Source organism: Carassius auratus, chromosome 48 (assembly GCF_003368295.1).
Source record: "Carassius auratus strain Wakin chromosome 48, ASM336829v1, whole genome shotgun sequence".
NCBI lineage: Eukaryota > Metazoa > Chordata > Actinopteri > Cypriniformes > Cyprinidae > Carassius > Carassius auratus.
Window position 1 is genome coordinate 10,866,727 of NC_039290.1, and position 21,687 is coordinate 10,888,413.

At 37.4% G+C, this 21,687-nt stretch overlaps 2 protein-coding genes and 1 pseudogene across 3 annotated transcripts; 1 reads left to right on the top strand and 2 right to left on the bottom strand.

The window, feature by feature from the left end:
- The window catches only part of LOC113065323 (zinc transporter ZIP5-like), a 6,699-nt pseudogene extending 6,521 nt beyond the window's left edge, over positions 1 to 178 (bottom strand).
- A 2,813-nt stretch (positions 179 to 2,991) lies between these two features.
- Positions 2,992 to 6,570, bottom strand: LOC113065851 (C-type lectin domain family 10 member A-like). 2 transcript variants are annotated; one of them, XM_026237400.1, is made up of 4 exons: positions 6,486 to 6,555; positions 3,754 to 3,778; positions 3,527 to 3,565; positions 2,992 to 3,346 (listed from the first exon to the last, which is right to left on the bottom strand). In XM_026237400.1, exons 3-4 carry the CDS (start codon positions 3,561 to 3,563, stop codon positions 3,006 to 3,008), a joined length of 378 nt encoding a protein of 125 aa, XP_026093185.1. In that variant the 5' UTR covers positions 3,564 to 3,565; positions 3,754 to 3,778; positions 6,486 to 6,555; the 3' UTR covers positions 2,992 to 3,005. The 2 variants fall into 2 exon arrangements, with proteins under 2 accessions (XP_026093185.1, XP_026093186.1); XM_026237401.1 differs by lacking the exon at positions 3,754 to 3,778 and having other exon boundaries at positions 6,486 to 6,570.
- A 2,098-nt stretch (positions 6,571 to 8,668) lies between these two features.
- Positions 8,669 to 18,413, top strand: LOC113065852 (FH2 domain-containing protein 1-like). The gene is made up of 12 exons (XM_026237402.1): positions 8,669 to 8,990; positions 10,047 to 10,630; positions 11,163 to 11,224; positions 11,322 to 11,424; positions 11,523 to 11,608; positions 11,690 to 11,803; positions 11,937 to 11,997; positions 12,766 to 12,873; positions 15,971 to 16,035; positions 16,254 to 16,371; positions 16,469 to 16,633; positions 17,180 to 18,413. Exons 2-12 carry the CDS (start codon positions 10,139 to 10,141, stop codon positions 18,293 to 18,295), a joined length of 2,490 nt encoding a protein of 829 aa, XP_026093187.1. The 5' UTR covers positions 8,669 to 8,990; positions 10,047 to 10,138; the 3' UTR covers positions 18,296 to 18,413.
- The last annotated feature ends 3,274 nt before the right edge of the window (positions 18,414 to 21,687 follow it).

Genomic DNA, 21,687 nt, shown 5'->3' on the forward strand with positions numbered 1-21,687 from the left:
AAGAGTGGACCTCCCAATACGCTTTTGCAAGGTCCAAGGTGCTGATATACCGGGCCTTCCCTAACCAGTCCAGGAGCTCATCCACCCACGGCATGGGATACCCGTCAAAGGCAGGGACTTGGTTGAGCTTCCTGAAGTCATTACAGAAAAGGAGGGTGTTGTCTGGCTTCAGTACCATCACGATTGGGCTGACCCAGGGGCTATGGGATCACATGATAGATCTGCTCCGTTTGTTGGTGGCCGGGCTATCACACACGGCGCTGTTGGAGTCTGTGAATGAGCAGACAAACAAAACATTTGTTAGTGTCTCCTTGAGCTTCGGTGCAACTCACCTTGGAAGCCTCTTCCTCTGACTTTTGTAGCCGGCGGGAACAAGCTCCAGGTGCGCCACTCATCACGCACAGGTGTCATGACTGTTTGATCAGTGTGGGAGCGGCGTTTCCAGGGCAGCGCTGATCTAGAACCAGTATATTCACCCCAGCTGATGAACTTTTATCATAGTTTATAGTAAGGTCCAGTGACGTAACTTTGTTTTGAACAGTGGTGGGGGCACATGAAAATAATAATATCCACTGAAAATGACGGGTGGCGCTCTTATCAGTGTCACACAAGTAGTACCTATAAGGTAGCATATGTCAGTATGATTTATGGCTTTGATTTGTTTGAACTTTCCCCTTCCTCTCGCCGTTTAGCCCAACCATGTCGTGTTCACCCCGTGACCTGTAAATCTCAGTTTTTGTTTTATTATTAATATTTCAAACAGTTGAGTAAATTTTTTCTGGATTCTTTGATGAATAGAAAGATCCAAAGATCAGCATTTATCTGATATACAAATATTTTGTAAGATTATACATTTTTTATAATCACTTTTGATCAATTTAAAGCATCCTTTCCAAATAAGAGTCTTGTATGGTGACCTTGGGTTTTCTGAAAGGCGCCATGAAATAAAATGCATTATTATTATTATTATTATTTAAAAATCTGGGGAATAAAAATGTACTCAACTGTTTTAAATATTAATAATAAAACAAAAACTGTGTCTGTCTTCATTAAAGACTGCAAAGCAACAAAATGTGATTATTTTAAAGTAGTGTGATTATTTTCTATAACCAATGTAAATTCCACTTGTTTGATATTTTATATATTCTTTAAAAACATGAAATTGTATTTATTTTTAAGTGTTTTTAAGTTGTTGTTGTTGTTGTGTTTTTTTTTCAGCATTGTATACATTTGAAGATCCTGTAATTTGCCACAATAATTAAGTATCAATAAGCACTATTGTAATGACATTTTAACCTTCATCACTTTATTTAAATGCTGCTGCCGATGTTCAAACAAAGTGCAAATATTCCATGAAGTCATTCAATCAATATTTATTATTATTATATAATCATTACATTTATACATGTTCACATATATTAATTGTAGATGATTTTACACAAAGGAACATCACACACACTTTGAGCAAAAAATATTAATTTTCAATAATGCGAAGTGAGAGGAATATAAATGCACAGTAATGAAAAAAATTAATGAGGCACAGGGAGAGCAACATAATCAGTAACTAGGTTGACAAATGAGAAACATACTAAAGCCTTGACAACAAGAAAACACAGGAAACAATGAGATGCAAACTGAAAAAAAATATATTTTCTATATATTGTCATTCAGGAACTGTATAGGAAACAAGCAGAGATTGAAATTACAGAATAAAAAAAATAAAAAAAAGTTGCATGTATTATAATGTACATTACTGTATGATTATATTTCAGTAATTTTAGATGGATTCGCTGAACATATCTGTTCCATCAAAGAAAATGCAGTATTAATAATATGCACTAAACAAAGATAAGAGAGTATCATTTGATTATGGGCATTTTAAAATATTATATAATCTCATCACAAGTGCTTCATATTAGTAATATGATTTGTGTAATCTGGATCACATGTACTTGGTGCAGATGAAGTTGATTTCTTCAGTTTCAGGAAGGCTGATCCAGTGATTATCACGGGTCCGAATGGCTCCGGATCTCACCGTCTGATCACATTCGTCCAGTCCGATGTCATAATCAGAAGCCCACTGATCGTAGCACACGGTCTGACCTTTGACCCAGAACCAGATCCCCACTGTGCAGGAGTGACGCAGACCCAGCCACACGTGATCAGAGAGAGCGCTCGAGGTCACATTCATCACCCGCTGCTGCATCTGATCCGAATCCACCGACACCAGGTCCATGTCCATGTTTCTGCAGCGTCTCAGAGCTTCAGTCCACGTCTTATTCTCTCGGACCAGAACCAGCTTATCTGGAAACACAAACAGATGAGCAAGAAAATCAGGATACAAAACATTTAACTTTGAAATACAGGAGCCAGTGCTATTTTACACACTAGAACGGTAGCTACCCTAATGATCTGTTTCTCAGAGGATTGATCTACTCACCATCATAACACACAAAGGGATGCTCTTCTGAACACTCCTCGTCTGTCCATCGTCCTTCATCACTGATAACAATCAATGTGCAGTTCTTACGTGTGTTATCAGAACTGTGTTTCCAGTGTGTGAATGTGGAGCTGCTGTTTATCTGACCAAACCCAGAGTCTGTGCAGACCGATCCAGACTTGTTTATCTTGATCACTTGAAGTTCTGTTTTGGTCTATGATCTTCTGAATCTCTTCATTCTTCAGTCTGATTCCTCACGCTGGCCAGATCTGTGTGTCTCTCTCTGCAGTATTCTGAGCTTCAGTCCAGTTCTTTTGCTCCTGTACAATGATGAATCCTTTACTGGCTTTAAAACAGAAAGACATTTGAGTGAATCATGTTCCTAGTGGAATTTAATTAAAAAAGGAAAATACATTTGTTATTTCCGCTCTCATTTACCAAAAACAAAAGAGCGTATTATTATTGGACATGAAAACAGTATGTTTTGAGCTCATTTCTGAGTTTTATGATCACTTACAGCTGAACTCACCATCATAGCAGATGAAATGCCTTGTTGTATTACAGTCTACATCATGCCACTGTACTTAGGCTCATTCCCACAGTTCATGTAAACACAGTCTCCATCTCCTCCTGGTTGTGATGGTCCCCAGTTCCTGTACTGTTCTGTGTAGAAGGCAGGGTCACTCCAGAAACCAACTCTTGTGTTCTTCAGTCCAATCCAGACACGGTCAGCATTGCTGTTCACTCTCTTTATGGTCTGTTCAGTGTCATTCTGTTCTTGTATGTCACTGATAGTGACCAGATCTGTGTATTTCTCTCTGCAGTAACTCTGAGCTTCAGTCCAGCTCTTCTTCTGATTCACAAAGTGATACTGACGCGGAGCTCGTGCAGAAGAACTGACCACAGCTGAGGAGAGACACATTCACATTCAAGACAAGAAGTGCTAGTACAGTAGTGGAGTATCTTAGTATTTTACTCAATCTCCTCAACAACACACACATTACACACTCATTCAAACACACTTGAACACGGTCAGCAGCACTAACACTAACTATCAACACTAGAACTAGTCAAGCACTCACTCACCTGTGAGCAGAAGAGACATACATGTGATTCTCTCCATTTCTGAGAGAAAAACACAAATCAGTCTCAAGAAACATCTGACCAGATCCAGAACATCAGATCATGCCATTCTACTTTATCATTGTTTTATTAGACTCTACTTCAGCTATAAATACACACAAGAAGCTCCAGAAGCTGATGTGTGTCATGATTCAGTCTGAAAATAAACTCAAAAAACCTGTCAAACTTACAGTAAAAGCTGCCTCGGTCGCCGACCTATTCAATTAAGAAATACAGAAGCAAATATTTCATATTTTACAGATTTAAGTTCAATTTACAGGAAAATATATTTCATTAAAATATATTATTAGGGATGCACCGAAATGAAAAACTTGGCCGAAGCCGAAACTGAACAAAATGAAACACTTGACCAAATACCGTTTCATGCGTTTTTTCTTTTTCCCCTATGTATTTAGCAAAATTTTCTTAATCATTGCATACATTTAATATCCAAAATGTGCTTTTTACTGTTTTGTCTTGCTTTTCAAAGATAGTTTAAAAAAAAAAAAAAAAAAAAAAAAATTATTTAACAGTTAATATTTATAACATTAACATTAGAAGACATTATTACAACCAACAAAGCACAATTTAACATAACATTAATTAGTTAGTTCAATAAAAAATAATAAATAAAAATTGCCATCTTTCAGTCCCCTTTTTGAATTAGGCATTTTACTGTCTAAAGAGAAAAAGAAGGAAAACTGGACACTTTGAGCAGTAAATCATCATATTATTCTGATTTCTGAAGATCATGTGACACTGAAGATTGGAGGAATGATGCTGAAAATACAGCGGAGCATCACAGAAATACATCACAGCTTGACAGAGATTCACATACTGTATATAATATTTCACTATGTTTAATCAATTAAATGCAGCCTTGATGAGCAGAAGATACTTCTTTTCAAACATTAGAAAATATTACAGATCTCAATTTGAACACTGTTATAATAAATGCATGAAATAGAGCTGTTGTAATTATTATTATCATCATTACTTTTTTATTTTATTTTACAGAACAACAGTAAAATTACAACACCAACATTCATATGTTCTTGCTTCCTCAGGAAGACCTCAATGCTTTTCTGTTGGCAATAGCAGATTTATAATTGATTTTCATTATGAATTTGGGAACATGTTTGTCGCATGTATCATATTGTCACATAAAAATTAATAAAAATGTGACTGAGCAACTGACGACACAGATTTTCCTCGCGCTTTTTTATTCTGAACCCAAGCAGATCACCTTTTTTTCTAATTGTTCAAGGGCATTTTACGATTTCAATCATCATACATTAACCACCTTCCTCTTCTAATGGAGAACATGCAGTCTCTCGCAAATTTTTGCGTCTTTCTCACGTAGTTTTAAACACTTCCTCACTGCTATGGAACGCCAAAAGGTTCAAAAACGCGTTAATTTTAACGGGTCAACGTGTTTGTGCGAAAAATCAGCGTGTTAAATACGTGTATTTAACGTGTGAAATACGTGTTAAATACACGTGAAGTACACATTAAAATCAGTTTGAAAGGGTCGATGTCATTGGCTGCTGAGCATTGGGTCAAACCACTTCTGTGAGTTTAGGGGGTGTACCATTCATAAACTAGGCAACCACCATTTAACATGATATAGATCAGTTTATTTAGGCTTATTTTCTTTTCTTTCTTTCTTTTTTTCTTTTTTTTATAGCCTATAGAAATAATTTATTTAAATTGTAGTTTTATGAAGAAAAAAAAATTCACTACTCATACCTATTTGAAAATAAACACATTAGAGGACATTCTAGCTTTAATAGTGATCAAACTTAAAGGGTTAGTAACTAAGCAACTGAGCTGTTATATGGATGGTAACTGTAAAGTATTACTGAAATATTATTAGTTATTAGTTACACTACTAGTAAATGCAAAAGTAATACAATAACTAAATTACTAGTAACTAGTTACTGCCCAACTCTGACTTTCAGTGGATTATTTTTTTATTATTATTTAATCTTCAATTATTTCATTTGGACATTATCCTGCTGAGAAATAACTGATAAAAATGTCAATACAATTTGAGTGCTCAGGATAAATTTTTTCATATCTGTCTTATTTGACATTCAATATCTACGGAACTAAATAAGTTAAGTTAAGGTGCATCTGTTTCAAATTTTCTGGTGATAATATAAAGTATCCAAAAGTTACAGTATTTTGTAACAAAACAGGCCTTTAATTTTATGTTACAATTTATTCTGTCTTTTTTTCTGCTAGAATTGGCCTAATAATTTCAGTTTGCCGGACGTTCGGTGCATCCCTAGATATAGCCTTATGTTAATACTACTGAAATATAAAAATCTGTATTTTGCCTTTATAATACACTGACAACCACTTTAAAAATACAGATGAAGGGATATATAGTTAAAAAATACCGGAAAGGTACATTAAATTTCTCCATATAGTAACATTTCTTCATTTAAAAACCTACTGTTAACCAGTTAAACATGTTTTTACTGTAGGATTTATTTATTTTTAATGTTAAGAATTAGGCTACTTTTTTATATATAATTTACTGTCATGCTGCACATTCCTGCTGTTAAAACCTCCGGAAATACATTGTTTTATTTTAAACAAATGTGTACATTTATTTTATGATTTTGCTCATATAATAACTGAGATATAAGATACACTTGTTTTATTGGGAAATTATTTGTGAATTAAATGAAGTTTGTTTTTAAGTTGATTTATTTTGTGTTTTTTTTTCTCTCTTTCGATATAGAATTAAACTGAAAAAGTTCAGATAGCAACAGACAAAATGTGCAAAATCCAGACATTCACTAGTTAACCTGTGATCAGCTGAGTATAATAAAATATAAACACAGTTAAATCAGTCAGATCATAATCAATGTGAAGTTAAACTATCAGTAATCATGATCTCAGAGTTTCTTACCTGTAGATGCTGTGATTCAGGAGTGATTGTGTTTCTTCTTTTATCAGGACAGACTGATATCACGATCATTTCTCCTCTTCTGCTCCTCCAGCTTTGCTTTTCCTGGACAGACAACTCCCTTCTCCCTAGTTCTTTATTGTTCTTTCTTTATTGCCCAGAGTCAACAGTGTGTGTGTGTGTGTGTGTGTGTGTGTGTGTGTGTGTATAATGACATGGGTATGACACAGGTATTACAAGGAGAGGGTGACTTATGAGGACATAACCCATGCCCCCATTTTTCAAAACACTTATGAATCATACAGAATGAATTTTTTTGAGAAAGTAAAGAAAGTAAGGGTATTCTTGAGGCATTATAATAAATACAAAATGCATTATAAAAACCCTTATAATGTGTTGTATAATCTCATAAATTATCATAGGAACAATGTTGCATCCACTTCAGTTATTATATTTCTCATCGTCCCATACACTGTAGCTTCATAGAAAGTGTTACCAAAGTTTTCTCAGTTCAGCAGCTCTTACACACACTCTATAGAGTTAATATTATAATATGACAACAAAATCGAAAATAATTTAGAATCTGGCTTTATTCAAATATCAGTGTTCAGATATTTTCTGGAAATGTTAGATTAGTTGCATAATACTTGCATTTTAAGTAGAAAATTACTTATTTTCATATTTAATCATGACATTAATGCAAAACAGTCATGTTGTTTATTCATCCGGAGGGATATGGTATGTCTGTTACCCAATATATTTTTAGCTTATCTCCTAATCCTTACCTGTTTTTATCTCCTGTGGCGGTGTGACATTTGAATTTCCCTTTTAATTTACATATTGTTACTTACATAATTTACATATTTGTTATTACTTGAGATTGTGTGTGTGTGTGTATGTACAATATGTACCGTATATGTGTGTGTGTGTGTGTGTGTGTGTGTATATATATATATACATTCACATATATACACTGTGTATATATAGGCCTGTAATCAAACTGTAACCCAAGTATAATATTATAGAAAAGTTTGTGGTGCACAGTTTGAGCTTGTTATCACAGTAACATTAGATTCAAATTCAATGCATCAAACATGCAAATATGAGACAATAATTGACCATGTCACATTCAAATACAGTATACTGTCAACATTTATGATCAGATCGTATTCCAGTGATTTGCATCTAATGTCTTTCCAGTAAGATGACGTCACACTGCAGTGCTGTTCTTCACAAGTATTTTGTTTTGTTTTCCAGTAAAACTATCTAAACATTCTTAAATCGAAATACTTTTACTGGAGATTCAAATGATGTAAGATATTATATCTTATTAGTCTGAGAAATTGAACTAAATTAAGTGAATTCATGATTAAAACAACAACACTACAAATGTTCTCTTGTTTGTTCTTGTTTTCAATATAAACTCACTTAAAGAAATAGTTCCTCCCAAAATAAAAATGTATCAGGTTTGGAGAAATGTAGCACTGCATCAGTGTCTCATCGATGGATGCTCTGCAGTGAATGGGTGCCGTCAGAATGAGAGTCTGATAAATACATCCCAATAATCCACAGCACTCCAGTCCATCAGTGAACATCTGGAGAAGACAAAACCTGAAACACATCAAGCATTAAGATGTACATCGAATCCATAATTATTAATTATAAACTTTCAGTTTAAACTTGAAAAGGAAAGTTTGTCAAGACCTTGTCTGAAGGTTTATAAAGTCTTGAATTTTTATGTTATTTAATCAATCTGCTACCTCTTTTAGCAAAATTTAGTAAACATAAATGTAAAAATGTGGGAAATATGCCTTTGCCTTTCATTTTAAGGCTGTAAATCTGTCAGAATTTATGAACATTCTATGGCCTTTATTTAACCTTTTTATTTGTATTTCATTGTAATGTACCCCCTGGCTGTTTTGAAATCCTTGCACATAATTTCTCAGAAATACAGAACAAGTTTGTGTGCAAAAATAAAAAAAAACATGATGAAACTGGCTAGACGGGTGTCTTGAGCTGTTGTTGTTATGTGTATCACATTTTGGTTTCCTTGTTTCTGTGTTTGTTATTGATTTTCGGCAATTATGCGTGTAAAAGTGAAGCAAATAATAAACTGCATTAAAAATGAGGTGACTGACAGTTGAAGTTGGGTGTGACGGGAGGAGCTCTTATCAGTGACACACACACACACACACACACACATACAGAGAGAGAGACACACATACACATCTGCTTAAACATTGCAACATTTACAGTTCGCATAATTTTTATGCAACGTTTGTTGTAGATATCAACTCTTTGGTAGATGATTCTGTATTAATATAGAAAAAAAAAGAATTTTAAAGCTCACAGTATTTTAATTCGCCTCAGTTATTACAGGAAATGTAATATAAATATGACAGTTTGACATGCTTTCATAGTTTTCATGTTTTCACAGATGATTTCAGTCACTGTTGGGATCTTGCTGTGACTGATGCAGTCTAGGAACATCTTCATTAACACACAAAGGTAAATACATTTTCTTGTGCAAATATATAATATGTTATGAATGATTTTCATGAGAAACTCATAGATTCAAATAATAAATTCAGAGTTTGTTTTTCAATGTAGCAGAAGCGTGTTATTATCTTCAGCTGTTGAGCTGGTTAACTGTTGATTTTTATTCAATTGTCGACTGGTTTAGTTGTGCTGAGGTGAGTATTTGTGTTTAGTTTGGTTCGACTATCTGATTTCTCAGACAATACAGGTGAATATGGTAATAAAAAAGATTTCACCATACTTTACCCAATCGATTAATCACAATAGATTAAGACAATCGTTTTTTGGGTTAAGTTTTCCTGAAATTGTATGTTTACATATGCAATATTTCATCTGTATGTCTTTTTTGGATAAAAGCGTCTGCTAAATGAATAAATGTAATTGTAATGTAATATTTCAACTATATATAACTTTAAAAAAAAGAGAAAAACAAAAAGAATTACTAAAACTTTAAAATGAAAACAGAAAATAATATAAAAATAAAAACATTAAAAATAACAATAATATATGTAAAGCAAACAAAAGATTTGCTAAAATGAAAACTGGCAACTAAAAACTAATAAAAAAAATATTATTAGCCATATATATTTCATGCAAACATTAAGATTGCAGTTCAAATGAAAACAGAAAATATAAAAATAAAAATGAATACACCTAATAATAATATCTCATGCTAGCTTAAAGATTTACTAAATATAAAATAATGTAGATTTTTATTTTTTTTTATTTTTTTGAGAACGTTCAGAAATAACATATTTTTTAATTGAATAGGAACATTAGCATTCTTAGAGCATATTTCTGTCATCTGGGTTTGCATCTGCACTGAAATGTGTTTGATTGTGTTTAAATGACCCTAACAAGTGAGTGATATTTTACTTATTTCTGAAAGAAAATGAACCGGAGGTGTTAAAACACCAAATTCTGGATCAACCAATGGAATGAGTTTGTTTGATGCATTTAGAAGATGTTTTTATTCATTTAGAAGGCAGTTTATGAACAGTGTGTTTCGTTTTTTTCGTATTACAGAAGCTTCTGCTTGTTGTTGGAGCTCATCGGATCTTCATGTTGGCGTTCGGACATCTATTTGTAGGAGGCGTGGCTTTAAGAAAGTCTCCGTCATGGAATCAGCCAGTGCTGCTGCCAATCATCTTCTGGCCCCACCCACATCCCCTTCTAGTTTGAGCAGGATCTCACTGGCCAATGAGAGCCAGGGTTTTGAGGAAGAGGGCGGGGCTGTTGTCTCTTGTCCGTCATTACCTGACCACGCCCCTAATGGTGCCCTGCCCCTGGCTCCTCCCCTTCCTCCACCCCTGCCCATTGGAAACCCTGCGGAGAGGAAGAGGAGGGTAAAGAGTTTCTACTGGAAACCGATTCCTGAGGATCGTGTGAAGCATCAGGACGGGCCGAACCTGTGGAGCTTCGACCGGAGCAGCAGGGATCCGCTCCACATTGACATCAGGGCCATCGAGGAGCTGTTCGGACACGAGGACACGCCGCCAGCCTCCACGACCAGCACCACGACCAGCACCACGACCAGCACCACGACCAGCACCACGATCAGCACCACGATCGGACGAAGACGCGCTTCTGTGAAAGATCTCAGACCACAGGTGAGACACACGTGAGATCTGATCAACTGCTATTTATTTCCTTTTTTTTTCAGTTGAAAAAAATGTATGATTGAATTTTAAAAACAAATAAAAAAAATGTTAAAATAAAACAAATTCAAAATATGAATAAAAACTATATAGAAATAAAAAAACTAAATAACAACATTACTAAAACATGAATTAATTAAAATTTAAATATTATATTATTCAAGATATTAATATAAAAAAATTGAATAAAAACCATATAGACTTATTTGAAATACAAAAGCTAATAAAAACAAACACAACGAAACTTTGATTTTTTTTTTATTTAAAATATTAATAACTGCATAGACATTAAAAACTGAAAAAAATTGTCTAAAACTTTAATTAAAATTAAAATAGAAAAGCATGAAAATTAACTGATTAATTAATCAAAACTTTAACAAAAACTATGATAGTATATTAAAAAGTTTCATGATGTTAGTGATGAGATTTATATCATGACAAATAGAATTTATGTGTGTGTGTGTGTGTGTGTGTGTGTCTATAGATCACCATCCTGGGCTCCAAGAGAAGCTTGAATATCTCAATTTTTCTGAAACACTTCAAAAAGTAAGACATGTTTGTGTGTGTGCGCGTGTGTGCGTGAGTGTTTGTATGTGTGTGTGTGTTTCATTCGTCTGCTCTCACTGATTCTCTGTATGTCCAGGTCCACTGAGAGTCTTCTGGATGATATTCTTCTTGGAAACACGGGCATCTTCAGTGTGGAGTCTCTCAGAGAGCTACTGAAGCTCCTGCCGGAGGAGGACGAGGTAAAGACTCCACTCACTCCCCACTGAGCAGAGCACTGATTGATTGATTGGATTGATTGATTGATTGATTGATTGATTGATTGATTGATGATTGACAGGTGAAGAATCTTCAGATGTTCAGTGGGAACCCTCAAGACCTGGCTCCGCCTGATGCCTTCATACACCAGCTCATCCGATTACCCAGGTACACTCTGATAGAAACGGACTGTCAGTAATCCGGTCTGGTCCAGATCTAATTTGAGCTGGTTCTCCTGCGTTTCTGCAGGTATGAGGTCCGTCTCGAGGCTCTGCTGTTAAAGGAAGAGTTTTTCCCCTCATACACCGTAATGAAACAGGACATGACCATCATCCTGAGTGCCATTAAAGGTGATCTGCTGATGTTTGTGTCGTGATTGCACCAGTCTAGTGCTGGATTCCCATAAAATCCATCATTACTTAGAGATTTCTGTGTGTAAACGCCTTTAGCATCACATTCATCCTCTGATGTATCTGTCTTTATAGAGCTGTTTGAGCTGTGAGGAGCTTCACAATGTCCTTCATTTAGTGCTGCAGGCTGGAAACATCATGAATGCTGTTAGTCTCCCACTCTTAAACACTGACAAATACATGCAGATACATACACATGATATATACATATAGCAGTGAAACTACTTTAAAGGGAAACCAGTAAACTATTAACCAAATTACATGCTACTCATAAAGCCCAGATCAAAGTACACTTATGGTAATGCATTTTTCAGATGTATTTCTCCTAAGTTACCTGTATTGCATTTAAGAAATACTTTAGATCAGTTCATGCATTGGTGTAAAAACACTGGGTACAGTTAAGAATAATAATAATAATAATAAACATCATTACTTCTGACACATTACAAAAAAAGAAACATGAGAAGATATGATTTTAACAAAGGCATTTAAAAAAAACATTTAAAAAATGTTAATACTATAATGAGTACTTAAAATACATTTTTATTTCGATTTTAAACTTTTACTATACTATTTTTACTTAAAATGTAAACTATTTTTCTTAATTAATGACCCTAGCAACACCAAAATCATGGGTTTGAAATTCAAAATTCACATTGCAGTTTACATTTCTTTGAATTAAAGCATCAGCCAACTCAAAAATGTGCTGCAGGTCAGATTTGACCCGGAACATTATATAAAATCAAATTATAAATTTACAGTATTAAATATTTTTTTTATGATCAGAGCAGTGTTATTTAACTGGCAGAAAAACAATGAAGATCTCACTGTTGGCACAGCATTAAACAGAACCTTATCATCTGTCTGTCTGCAGCTCTGTCTCTCTCAGTCTGTCTCTCTTTATCTGTCTGTCAGGGTGGCTCTGCTGGTAACGCCGTGGGCTTCAAACTCTCCTCTCTGCTTTTACTGGCTGATACTAAAGCCAACAAACCTGGAATCAACCTGCTGCACTTTGTCGCTCTGGTGAGTGTGTCAGTGAGCTGGTCTCTGTCAGTATTAGCTGGTCTATATCAGTCTGAGCTGGTCTCTGTCAGTCTTAGCTGGTCTCTGTCAGTCTGAACTGATCTCTAACAATCTGAGCTGGTCTCTGTCAGTCTTAGCTGGTCTCTGTCAGTCTGAACTGATCTCTAACAATCTGAGATGGTCTCTATCAGTCTGAGCTGGTCTCTGCTAGTCTGAGCTGGTCTCTGTCAGTCTGAACTGATCTCTAACAATCTGAGATGGTCTCTGTCAGTCTGAGCTGATCTATGTCAGTCTGAGCTGGTCTCTATCAGTCTGAGCTGGTCTCTATCTGAGCTGGTCTCTATCAGTCTGAGCTGATCTATGTCAGTTTGAGCTGGTCTCTATCAGTCTGAGCTGGACTCTATCTAAGCTGGTCTCTGTCAGTCTGAGCTGGTCTCTGCTAGTCTGAGTTGGTCTATCAGTCTTAGCTGGTCTCTGTCAGTCAGAGCTGGTCTCTGTCAGTCTGAGCTGGTCTCTATCAGTCTGAGTTGGTCTCTGTCAGTCTTAGCTGGTCTCTATCAGTCTGAACTGGTCTCTGCTAGTCTGAGCTGGTCTCTGCTAGTCTGAGCTGGTCTCTGTCAGTCTGGACTGATCTCTAACAATCTGAGATGGTCTCTGTCAGTCTGAGCTGGTCTCTATTTGAGCTGGTCTCTATCAGTCTGAGCTGGTCTCTGTCAATCTGAGCTGGTCTCTGTCAGTCTGAGCTGATCTATGTCAGTCTGAGCTGGTCTCTATCAGTCTGAGCTGGTCTCTATCTGAGCTGGTCTCTATCAGTCTGAGCTGATCTATGTCAGTTTTGAGCTGGTCTCTATCAGTCTGAGCTGGACTCTATCTAAGCTGGTCTCTGTCAGTCTGAGCTGGTCTCTGTCAGTCTGAGCTGGTCTCTGTCAGTCTGAGCTGGTCTCTGCTAGTCTGAGTTGGTCTATCAGTCTGAGCTGGTCTCTGCTAGTCTTAGCTGGTCTCTTTCAGTCTGAGCTGGTCTCTATCAGTTTGAGCTGGTCTCTGTCAGTCTGAGCTTGTCTCTGCTAGCAGTCTGAGCTGGTCTATATCAGTCTGAACTGGTCTCTGCTAGTCTGAGCTGGTCTCTGCTAGCAGTCTGAGCTGGTCTCTATCTGTCTGAGCTGGTCTCTATCTGTCTGAGCTGGTTTCTGCTAGTCTGAGCTGGTCTCTGTCAGTCTGAGATGATCTCTAACAATCTGAGATGGACTCTATCAATCTGAGCTGGTCTCTGTCAATCTGAGCTGGTCTCTGTCAGTCTGAGCTGGGTCTCTATCAGTCTGAGCTGGTCTCTGTCAGTCTGTCAGTCTGAGCTGGTCTCTGTCAGTCTGAGCTGGTCTCTATCAGTCTGAACTGGTCTCTATTTGAGCTGGTCTCTATCAGTCTGAGCTGATCTATGTCAGTCTGAGCTGGTCTCTGTCAGTCTGAGTTGGTCTCTGTCAGTCTTAGCTGGTCTCTGTCAGTCTGAGCTGGTCTCTGTCAGTCTGAGTTGATCTCTGTCAGTCTGAGTTGGTCTCTGACAGTCTGAGTTGATCTCTATCAGTCTGAGTTGGTCTCTGACAGTCTTAGCTGGTCTCTATCAGTCTGAGCTGGCCTCTGCTAGTCTGAGCTGGTCTCTGTCAGTCTGAGCTGATCTATGTCAGTCTGAGCTGATCTATGTCAGTCTGAGCTGGTCTCTATCTGAGCTGGTCTCTATCAGTCTGAGCTGATTAATGTCAGTTTGAGCTGGTCTCTATCAGTCTGAGCTGGACTCTATCTAAGCTGGTCTCTGTCAGTCTGAGCTGGTCTCTGCTAGTCTGAGCTGGTCTCTGCTAGTCTGAGTTGGTCTATCAGTCAGAGCTGGTCTCTGCTAGCCTTAGCTGGTCTCTTTCAGTCTGAGCTGATCTCTATCAGTTTGAGCTGGTCTCTGTCAGTCTGAGCTTGTCTCTGCTAGCAGTCTGAGCTGGTCTATATCAGTCTGAGCTGGTCTCTGCTAGTCTGAGCTGGTCTCTGCTAGCAGTCTGAGCTGGTCTCTATCTGTCTGAGCTGGTTTCTGCTAGTCTGACATTTTTATCACATGACCCACGAGTAAACACTGAGCTGGTCTCTGCTAATCTGAGTTGGTCTATCAGTTTGAGCTGGTCTCTGCTAGTCTTAGCTGGTCTCTTTCAGTCTGAGCTGGTCTCTATCAGTTTGAGCTGGTCTCTGTCAGTCTGAGCTTGTCTCTGCTAGCAGTCTGAGTTGGTCTATATCAGTCTGAGCTGGTTTCTGCTAGTCTGAGCTGGTCTCTGCTAGCAGTCTGAGCTGGTCTCTATCTGTCTGAGCTGGTCTCTATCAGTCTGAGCTGGTCTCTATCAGTCTGAGCTGGTTTCTGCTAGTCTGAGCTGGTTTCTGTCAGTCTGAGCTGGTGTCTATCAGTCTGAGCTGGTCTCTGTCAGTCTGAGCTATTCTCTATCAGTCTGAGCTGGCCTCTGCTAGTCTGAGCTGGTCTCTGTCAGTCTGAGCTGGTCTTTTATCAGTCTGAGCTGGTCTCAATCAGTCTGAGCTGGTCTCTGTCAGTCTGAGCTGGTCTCTGTCAGTCTGAGCTGGTCTCTATCAGTCTGAGCTGGTCTCTGCTAGTCTGAGCTGGTTTCTGTCAGTCTGAGCTGGTCTCTGTCAGTCTGAGCTGGTCTCTATCAGTCTGAGCTGGCCTCTGCTAGTCTGAGCTGGTCTCTGTCAGTCTGAGCTGGTCTTTTATCAGTCTGAACTGGTCTCAATCAGTCTGAGCTCGTCTCTGCTAGTCTGAGCTGGTCTCTGTCAGTCTGAGCTGGTCTCTGTCAGTCTGAGCTGGTCTCTATCAGTCTGAGCTGGTCTCTGCTTGTCTGAGCTGGTTTCTGTCAGTCTGAGCTGGTCTCTCTCAGTCTGAGCTGGTCTCTGTCAGTCTGAGCTGGTCTCTATCAGTCTGAGCTGGTCTCTATTTGTCTGAGGTGTTCTATAATGTGGTAGAAATATTACCTAAATGTTCATAATTCACACTTGTCAGAAAGCATCTGAATGCAGTAAACCACATATCAGACACGTGTGTCCATCTATCTGATTTCAGGAAGCTCAGAAGAAAGATCTGCTCATGTTTCCGGATAAACTTCAGCATGTTCAGCAAGCAGCGCGGTGAGAAAACTATCATTTCACTGATGAAACACTGATGGAGCAGTCATACAAAAATACAGCCGTGTCCCAATCATGGTTCAGTTTAAATCTAGTGTTTCAGTGAAGGTTCTGTTCAAGGGGGCAAGGTTAGGAGAAAATATCATTGCCTGATATTAAAATAACGGCGTCTACTCTACAAACCTGTGTGTGTGTGTGTGTATGTGTGTGTGTGTGTGTAGAGTGTGTGTTGACAGCATTCATGAGGAGTTTGACGCTCTGACCAGAAGAGTTCATCAGTTACAGCAGAACATCCACACAGATGATGAGCTCCTGCTGCAGCTGCAGTCCTTCCTACAGGTGACCTCTGACCTCTGACCTGGGGCCTGTCTGATTTAACAACACAACTTTTCATGTATGTTCTTAAGTTACAGTCATGTTTGAATGTGTGTTTCAGAGCGCTGCTAGAGCTCTGGAGGATTTGAGGATCAGTATTGATGAGGTTCAGAGGGAAGGAGATGCTCTGATTGATTTCTTCTGTGAGGACAGAGATTTGTTCAAACTGGACGAGTGCTTACGAATTTTCCAGAATTTCTGCTCCAAATTCAAGAAAGCAGTTCAGGTAAATAAAAAAAAATAAAAAAATGCAATTTATTTTTTCCTTGCCATGCATGGCAGCTATAGATTTTCATGTTTAAACTCTCAGTTTAGACTAATTTACTAATCTATACTGTACTACTATACAAATTCATGTTTTTATTGATTTATTATTTAATATTTTTTTTATCAATTAGCTATCATTTTCATATTTAAATGCACAATTTAAATAAATAAAAACATAACTTGGGAAAAAAAGCATAAACATTTAATTACATTTTTTATATATTGTTTACTTGTTTATATTTTCATGTTCAAAGCCTGTTAAATTAATTTAAACTATATACCATACCGATTTAAAATATCAAAATATTGGGGGAAAAAGCATTATAGAACAAAAGTTTTTTTTCACTTACTATAGTAATGCACTTTATTATTTATTTATGTATTTATTTTTATATAATTGTATAATTTATTTTTATATAATTTTATTTATATTTTCTATTTGTTTTTCACTTATTTACAGAAAGTCGTTCAGTTAATCAGCTGGACTTTTTTTCTCTCTTCACAGGAGAACATGGAGCGAGGAATGTGGGAGGAGTCTAGGCGCAAGCGTCTGAAGGAGTCAGAAGACAAGCAGCACTCGTGGGCGGGGCTTGAGGGTGTTGGCGGAGTCTTCGGTTTGCAGTCCAATAGTAAAGTAGATGTGGTGGCGGCGTTAAAGAGGAAGGGGCTTATGAAACAGCTTGAGACAAGCCCTGAAAGTTTGTATTGCTCACCACAACAAAACAACGTGACCCTTGACTCCTGTGGAACGGAAACACTCGTACTTCCTCCAATACACTCGCTGTCCATCACAAATGTGACAGAGGAGATTGAAATTAAGTCTCTTTCCATACAGGAATCCCAGAACAACGACCTTCAAACACAAAGTCAGGAAACACTGGGAAATAAAGAAGTAACTCCAAACATGACCTTTCACCCTTCACAAATAAGTTTAGTGGTAGAACCAGAGCTCATTAATGACAAATCAGAGGGAAAAACTAAAGATAATGTCTGGCCTACAACAGAGTCACTCCAAACAAGCGCTGGAGTGAAACAAACAATCAGCAAACGAACCTTCGGCCCTAAAAACAGAGCATCTCTTTCTGTGAAATCGCCTTCATCTTCCACTAAAGCAACCTCATCATCATCATCATCATCTCCTAAATGTGTGAGCTCCTCTGAAACCGCGAGTGTGAGGAAGCTCGTTCCTCTCCGGCAGCCCAGTAGTTCTGTGAGGATTCAGGAGCGACCCGGTGGAAGCGTCCTCAACGTCGCGAAGAAGACGCCAGCGGTTCGACCGGAGGAGAAGATGTGTCGTGCTACACTTCGAGCCCTCGACCGTCCCAGTCCTCAAACCTCTGCATGCAATTCCACGCTCAAACCACCAAGCTTCACTCGCAACACTGTGGCGTCAACAACACGACACAGCACCGCTCCTGGAAACCGGTCTAAAGCTCCTCCACTGACCCACGCGGCTTCACTCAGGCTCTCTCAGGTCCTCAAGCCGAAGGAGACGCCTGCAGAAAGTGTTCGCCCATCGCCCCCTGCTGGACGTCTGAGGAAGAGCAGCACCGCCGCCTCTCAAAGCTCAGTGTTTACTCCTGGGTCACGTGATAAAAACGTCAAACCCACCTGGAGGTAGAGAGACAGTTATTCTAGCACCGTCTCTCCTGCTCACCAAGGCTGCATTTATTTGATCAGAAATGTAGTAAAAACAGTGAAATATTATTAGAATGTAAAACAGCTGTTTTCTCTGTGAATATCTGTTCAAGTGTCATTTATTCCTTTGATGTGAAGCTTTATTTTCAGTCCAATTACTCCAGTCTTCAGTGTCACATGATCTTTAGAAATCACTTGGTGTAAGTGTCTTGGACACTTAATTGATAAATAATTTTTTCAAGATACATTAGTTTTTGACTAATAATCCAAAAACATCATGCAGGCATATTAGTCAGTTAAAAATGCAAAAGTTAGCCTATATTCAGTGGTTCTCAAATATTTTCACAATTGTATAACAGATCAGTAGTAGTCAGTTGTGCACTATATAACACTACGTGATAATTTACATATAAATACATGTTATTAGTTCATATTTGTGAAGGAATAATTATGGAATGAAACATGTATTAATCATTTTTATTTTAAAAATTGATAGTAATCTTTTAGATTTTTCTGATAAACCTGTTAATTCAGAATTTTACATGCAGAAAAATGGGTAATGTGCTCTTTGATTTAATATTTTAACAGTTTATTTTTTGACATATAAAAAAATACAATAATAACAGAACCAAAACAACACAACAAAATACAAAACAAATTTAATGTATACATGTCCAAAAAGAAGCAGGAAAAAGCTAAATATTAAAATTAAGCTTATATCAATTATGTTAATATATTATGGCAGTAGTATAATGGATATTAAGTATTATTAAAGACCTCTGAGCCATCTCCACCAAAATATAGAAATCATGATTTTTACCTTATTTAATATGCAGCAATAAATATTTTTTTTCACAGTTTAAATATATATTTTTTTTAAATCATCAGCAAAAATGACACTGGCGATATAAAGTGAAGATTTGGTGTGATGTCTGGAGAGTAAAATGACTGAATTAAATTCTGATATTAAATATAGTCTATTTTATTATTTTAGTGTATAATATTTTATTTATTTCAATTTCATATAACTTTCAGATCTGTAATAAATGTGTTTGGATTTGTAAAAATTTATAATGTTTTTGCCCTTCCTATGCTCAGCATGGATGGGCTGAAAATAAAAGAACAGACTTATTGAAATATGTCTGCACTTCATTTGGCCGCCTGCAGTACTCCCCAAAGCATCAGGTGGCGCTGCTGAGTCAGGCTCTTGTTTTTGCTCCAAGGACATTAATGTAAATTTGATGGGATGTCCTGACAACTTCATTTTGAAACTTGGTGCTTATATATATATATATATATATATATATATATATATATATATATTCTTAAATTTATTGTATTATGTGATCCGTTTGTATGAAGAACATAAAGACCAATTGAGGCCAAAACAGAACAAAAAGGGGAATTTTTGCACTAGAATGTAAACTTTGGAAAGTGGAATATATTTGTAGCAACAGAGAAAAAAAAAAAAAAAACATTGTATGGGTCAAAATTTTTTATCAAAAATATTTCCTATCATAAATATATTAAAACTTGATTTTTGATTAGTAATATACATTGCTAAGAAATTCATTTGAACAACTTTAAAGATGATTTTATCAATATTTTGATTCTTTTGCACCCAATTAAAAAAAAAAAAAAAAAATTCAGCATGAGCTTACATAATTAAATAAGGACTCATAAATTTCATCATATATGGACTCATTATAAGGACTCATAAATTTCATCATAAACTACATTTACATTGGTATTGAAGTGTAATACTCATGTCATTACAAATATTTGTGTTCTGATAAAACATAAAAAAGCACGCACATACATAAACATTACAAGCTAAAAAGAGAATCATCTCAATTGTAAATAAAATGGTAATAAATAAAAATATACTTATTGTCACGACTGAAGTAAGACAGAGAGCTGCACAGGTCCGATTTTGTAAATCCGCACCCGCCCGTACCTGCAGTGCTTAAAACTGAATCCGACCCGTTTTCCGACAGCAGCACTAATTAAAATCCGCACCCGAAATCAAATCGGTTAAGCCAATCACATTAGACACACTTTTTTAGAATTTTATTGACAGGTCATACAGAAGTTATTTATGGAAAACTCTTTTTTAAAAGATATTTGTTTTTTAAACATTTTATCTTAATTTTGATCAATGTTTTATCAATCAATTGCCCGTATTTAATAAATAAGAAGCAAATATATATCAGACAATATAATAACCTTACTGTAATTGAAAAAATTAAAAAAATATATTTTGGGATAACACCACCTCTACCCCCACCTCCAACGCGTCGACCTCCACCACAAACTGACGTGATGGATCAGGGGTGATCAGGATAGGGGCTGAAACGAAGCAGCTCTTCAGTTTTGCAAACACAGCCTCGGCTTTGTCTGACCACCTGAACGTAGTTTTGGGTTAGGTCAAGGTGGTCAGAGGTGTAGCTAGTTGGCTGAAGTTGCGAATAAAACTCTGGTAGAAGTTCCCGAACCCCAGAAACCTCTGTAGGGCCTTATGGGAATCTGGACTTGGCCACTCTACCACAGCCTTAACCTTCTCGGGATCTATGCGTATTCCCTCAGTCGACACAATATACCCAAGAAACGGAACAGACTGTGCATGAAACTCGCATTTCTCCGCCTTGACAAAAAGCCCATTCTCTAGCAACCTCTGAAGCACTCGTCGAACGTGCTGCACGTGTTCCTGGAGAGAAGAAGAAAAAATCAATATGTCGCCCAGATAGACATATATGAACTGATCAATCATATCTCGCAGCACATCGTTGATGAGTGCCTGGAAGACCGCTGGGGAGTTGGAAAGCCAGAAGGGCATGACCAAGTATTCAAAGTGCCCCCTGGGGGTGTTAAAAGCGGCCTTCCATTCAACCTCTCCCTGATGCGGACCAAATGATAAGCATTACGTAAGTCCAATTTCGTGAAAATCGACGCTTCCTGCTACCTCTCGAAGGCTGAAGACATCAACGGCAAAGGGTAAGTATTCTTTACAGGGATGTTGTTCAGTCCCCGATAGTCAATACAAGGTCGCAGCGATCCATCTTTCTTCCCCACAAAAAAGAACCCCGCCGGAGAAGAGGAAGGGCGGATGAACTTCGAAGCTAGAGAATCAGAAATATATTTCTCCATAGCCCCCCTTTCTGGGACAGAAAGTGAATATAATTTGCCTTTAGGCGGAGACTTACCTGACAGTAAATCTATGGCACAGTCATAGGGACGATGCGGAGGGAGAGAAGCAGCACGAGACTTACTGAACACTTCCTTCAGATGGAGGTACTCCGCGGGCACGTTAGACAAATCCACTGCCTCCTCCTGAAACACAGACATAGAAACAGACGGACAAGCAGACACTAGATA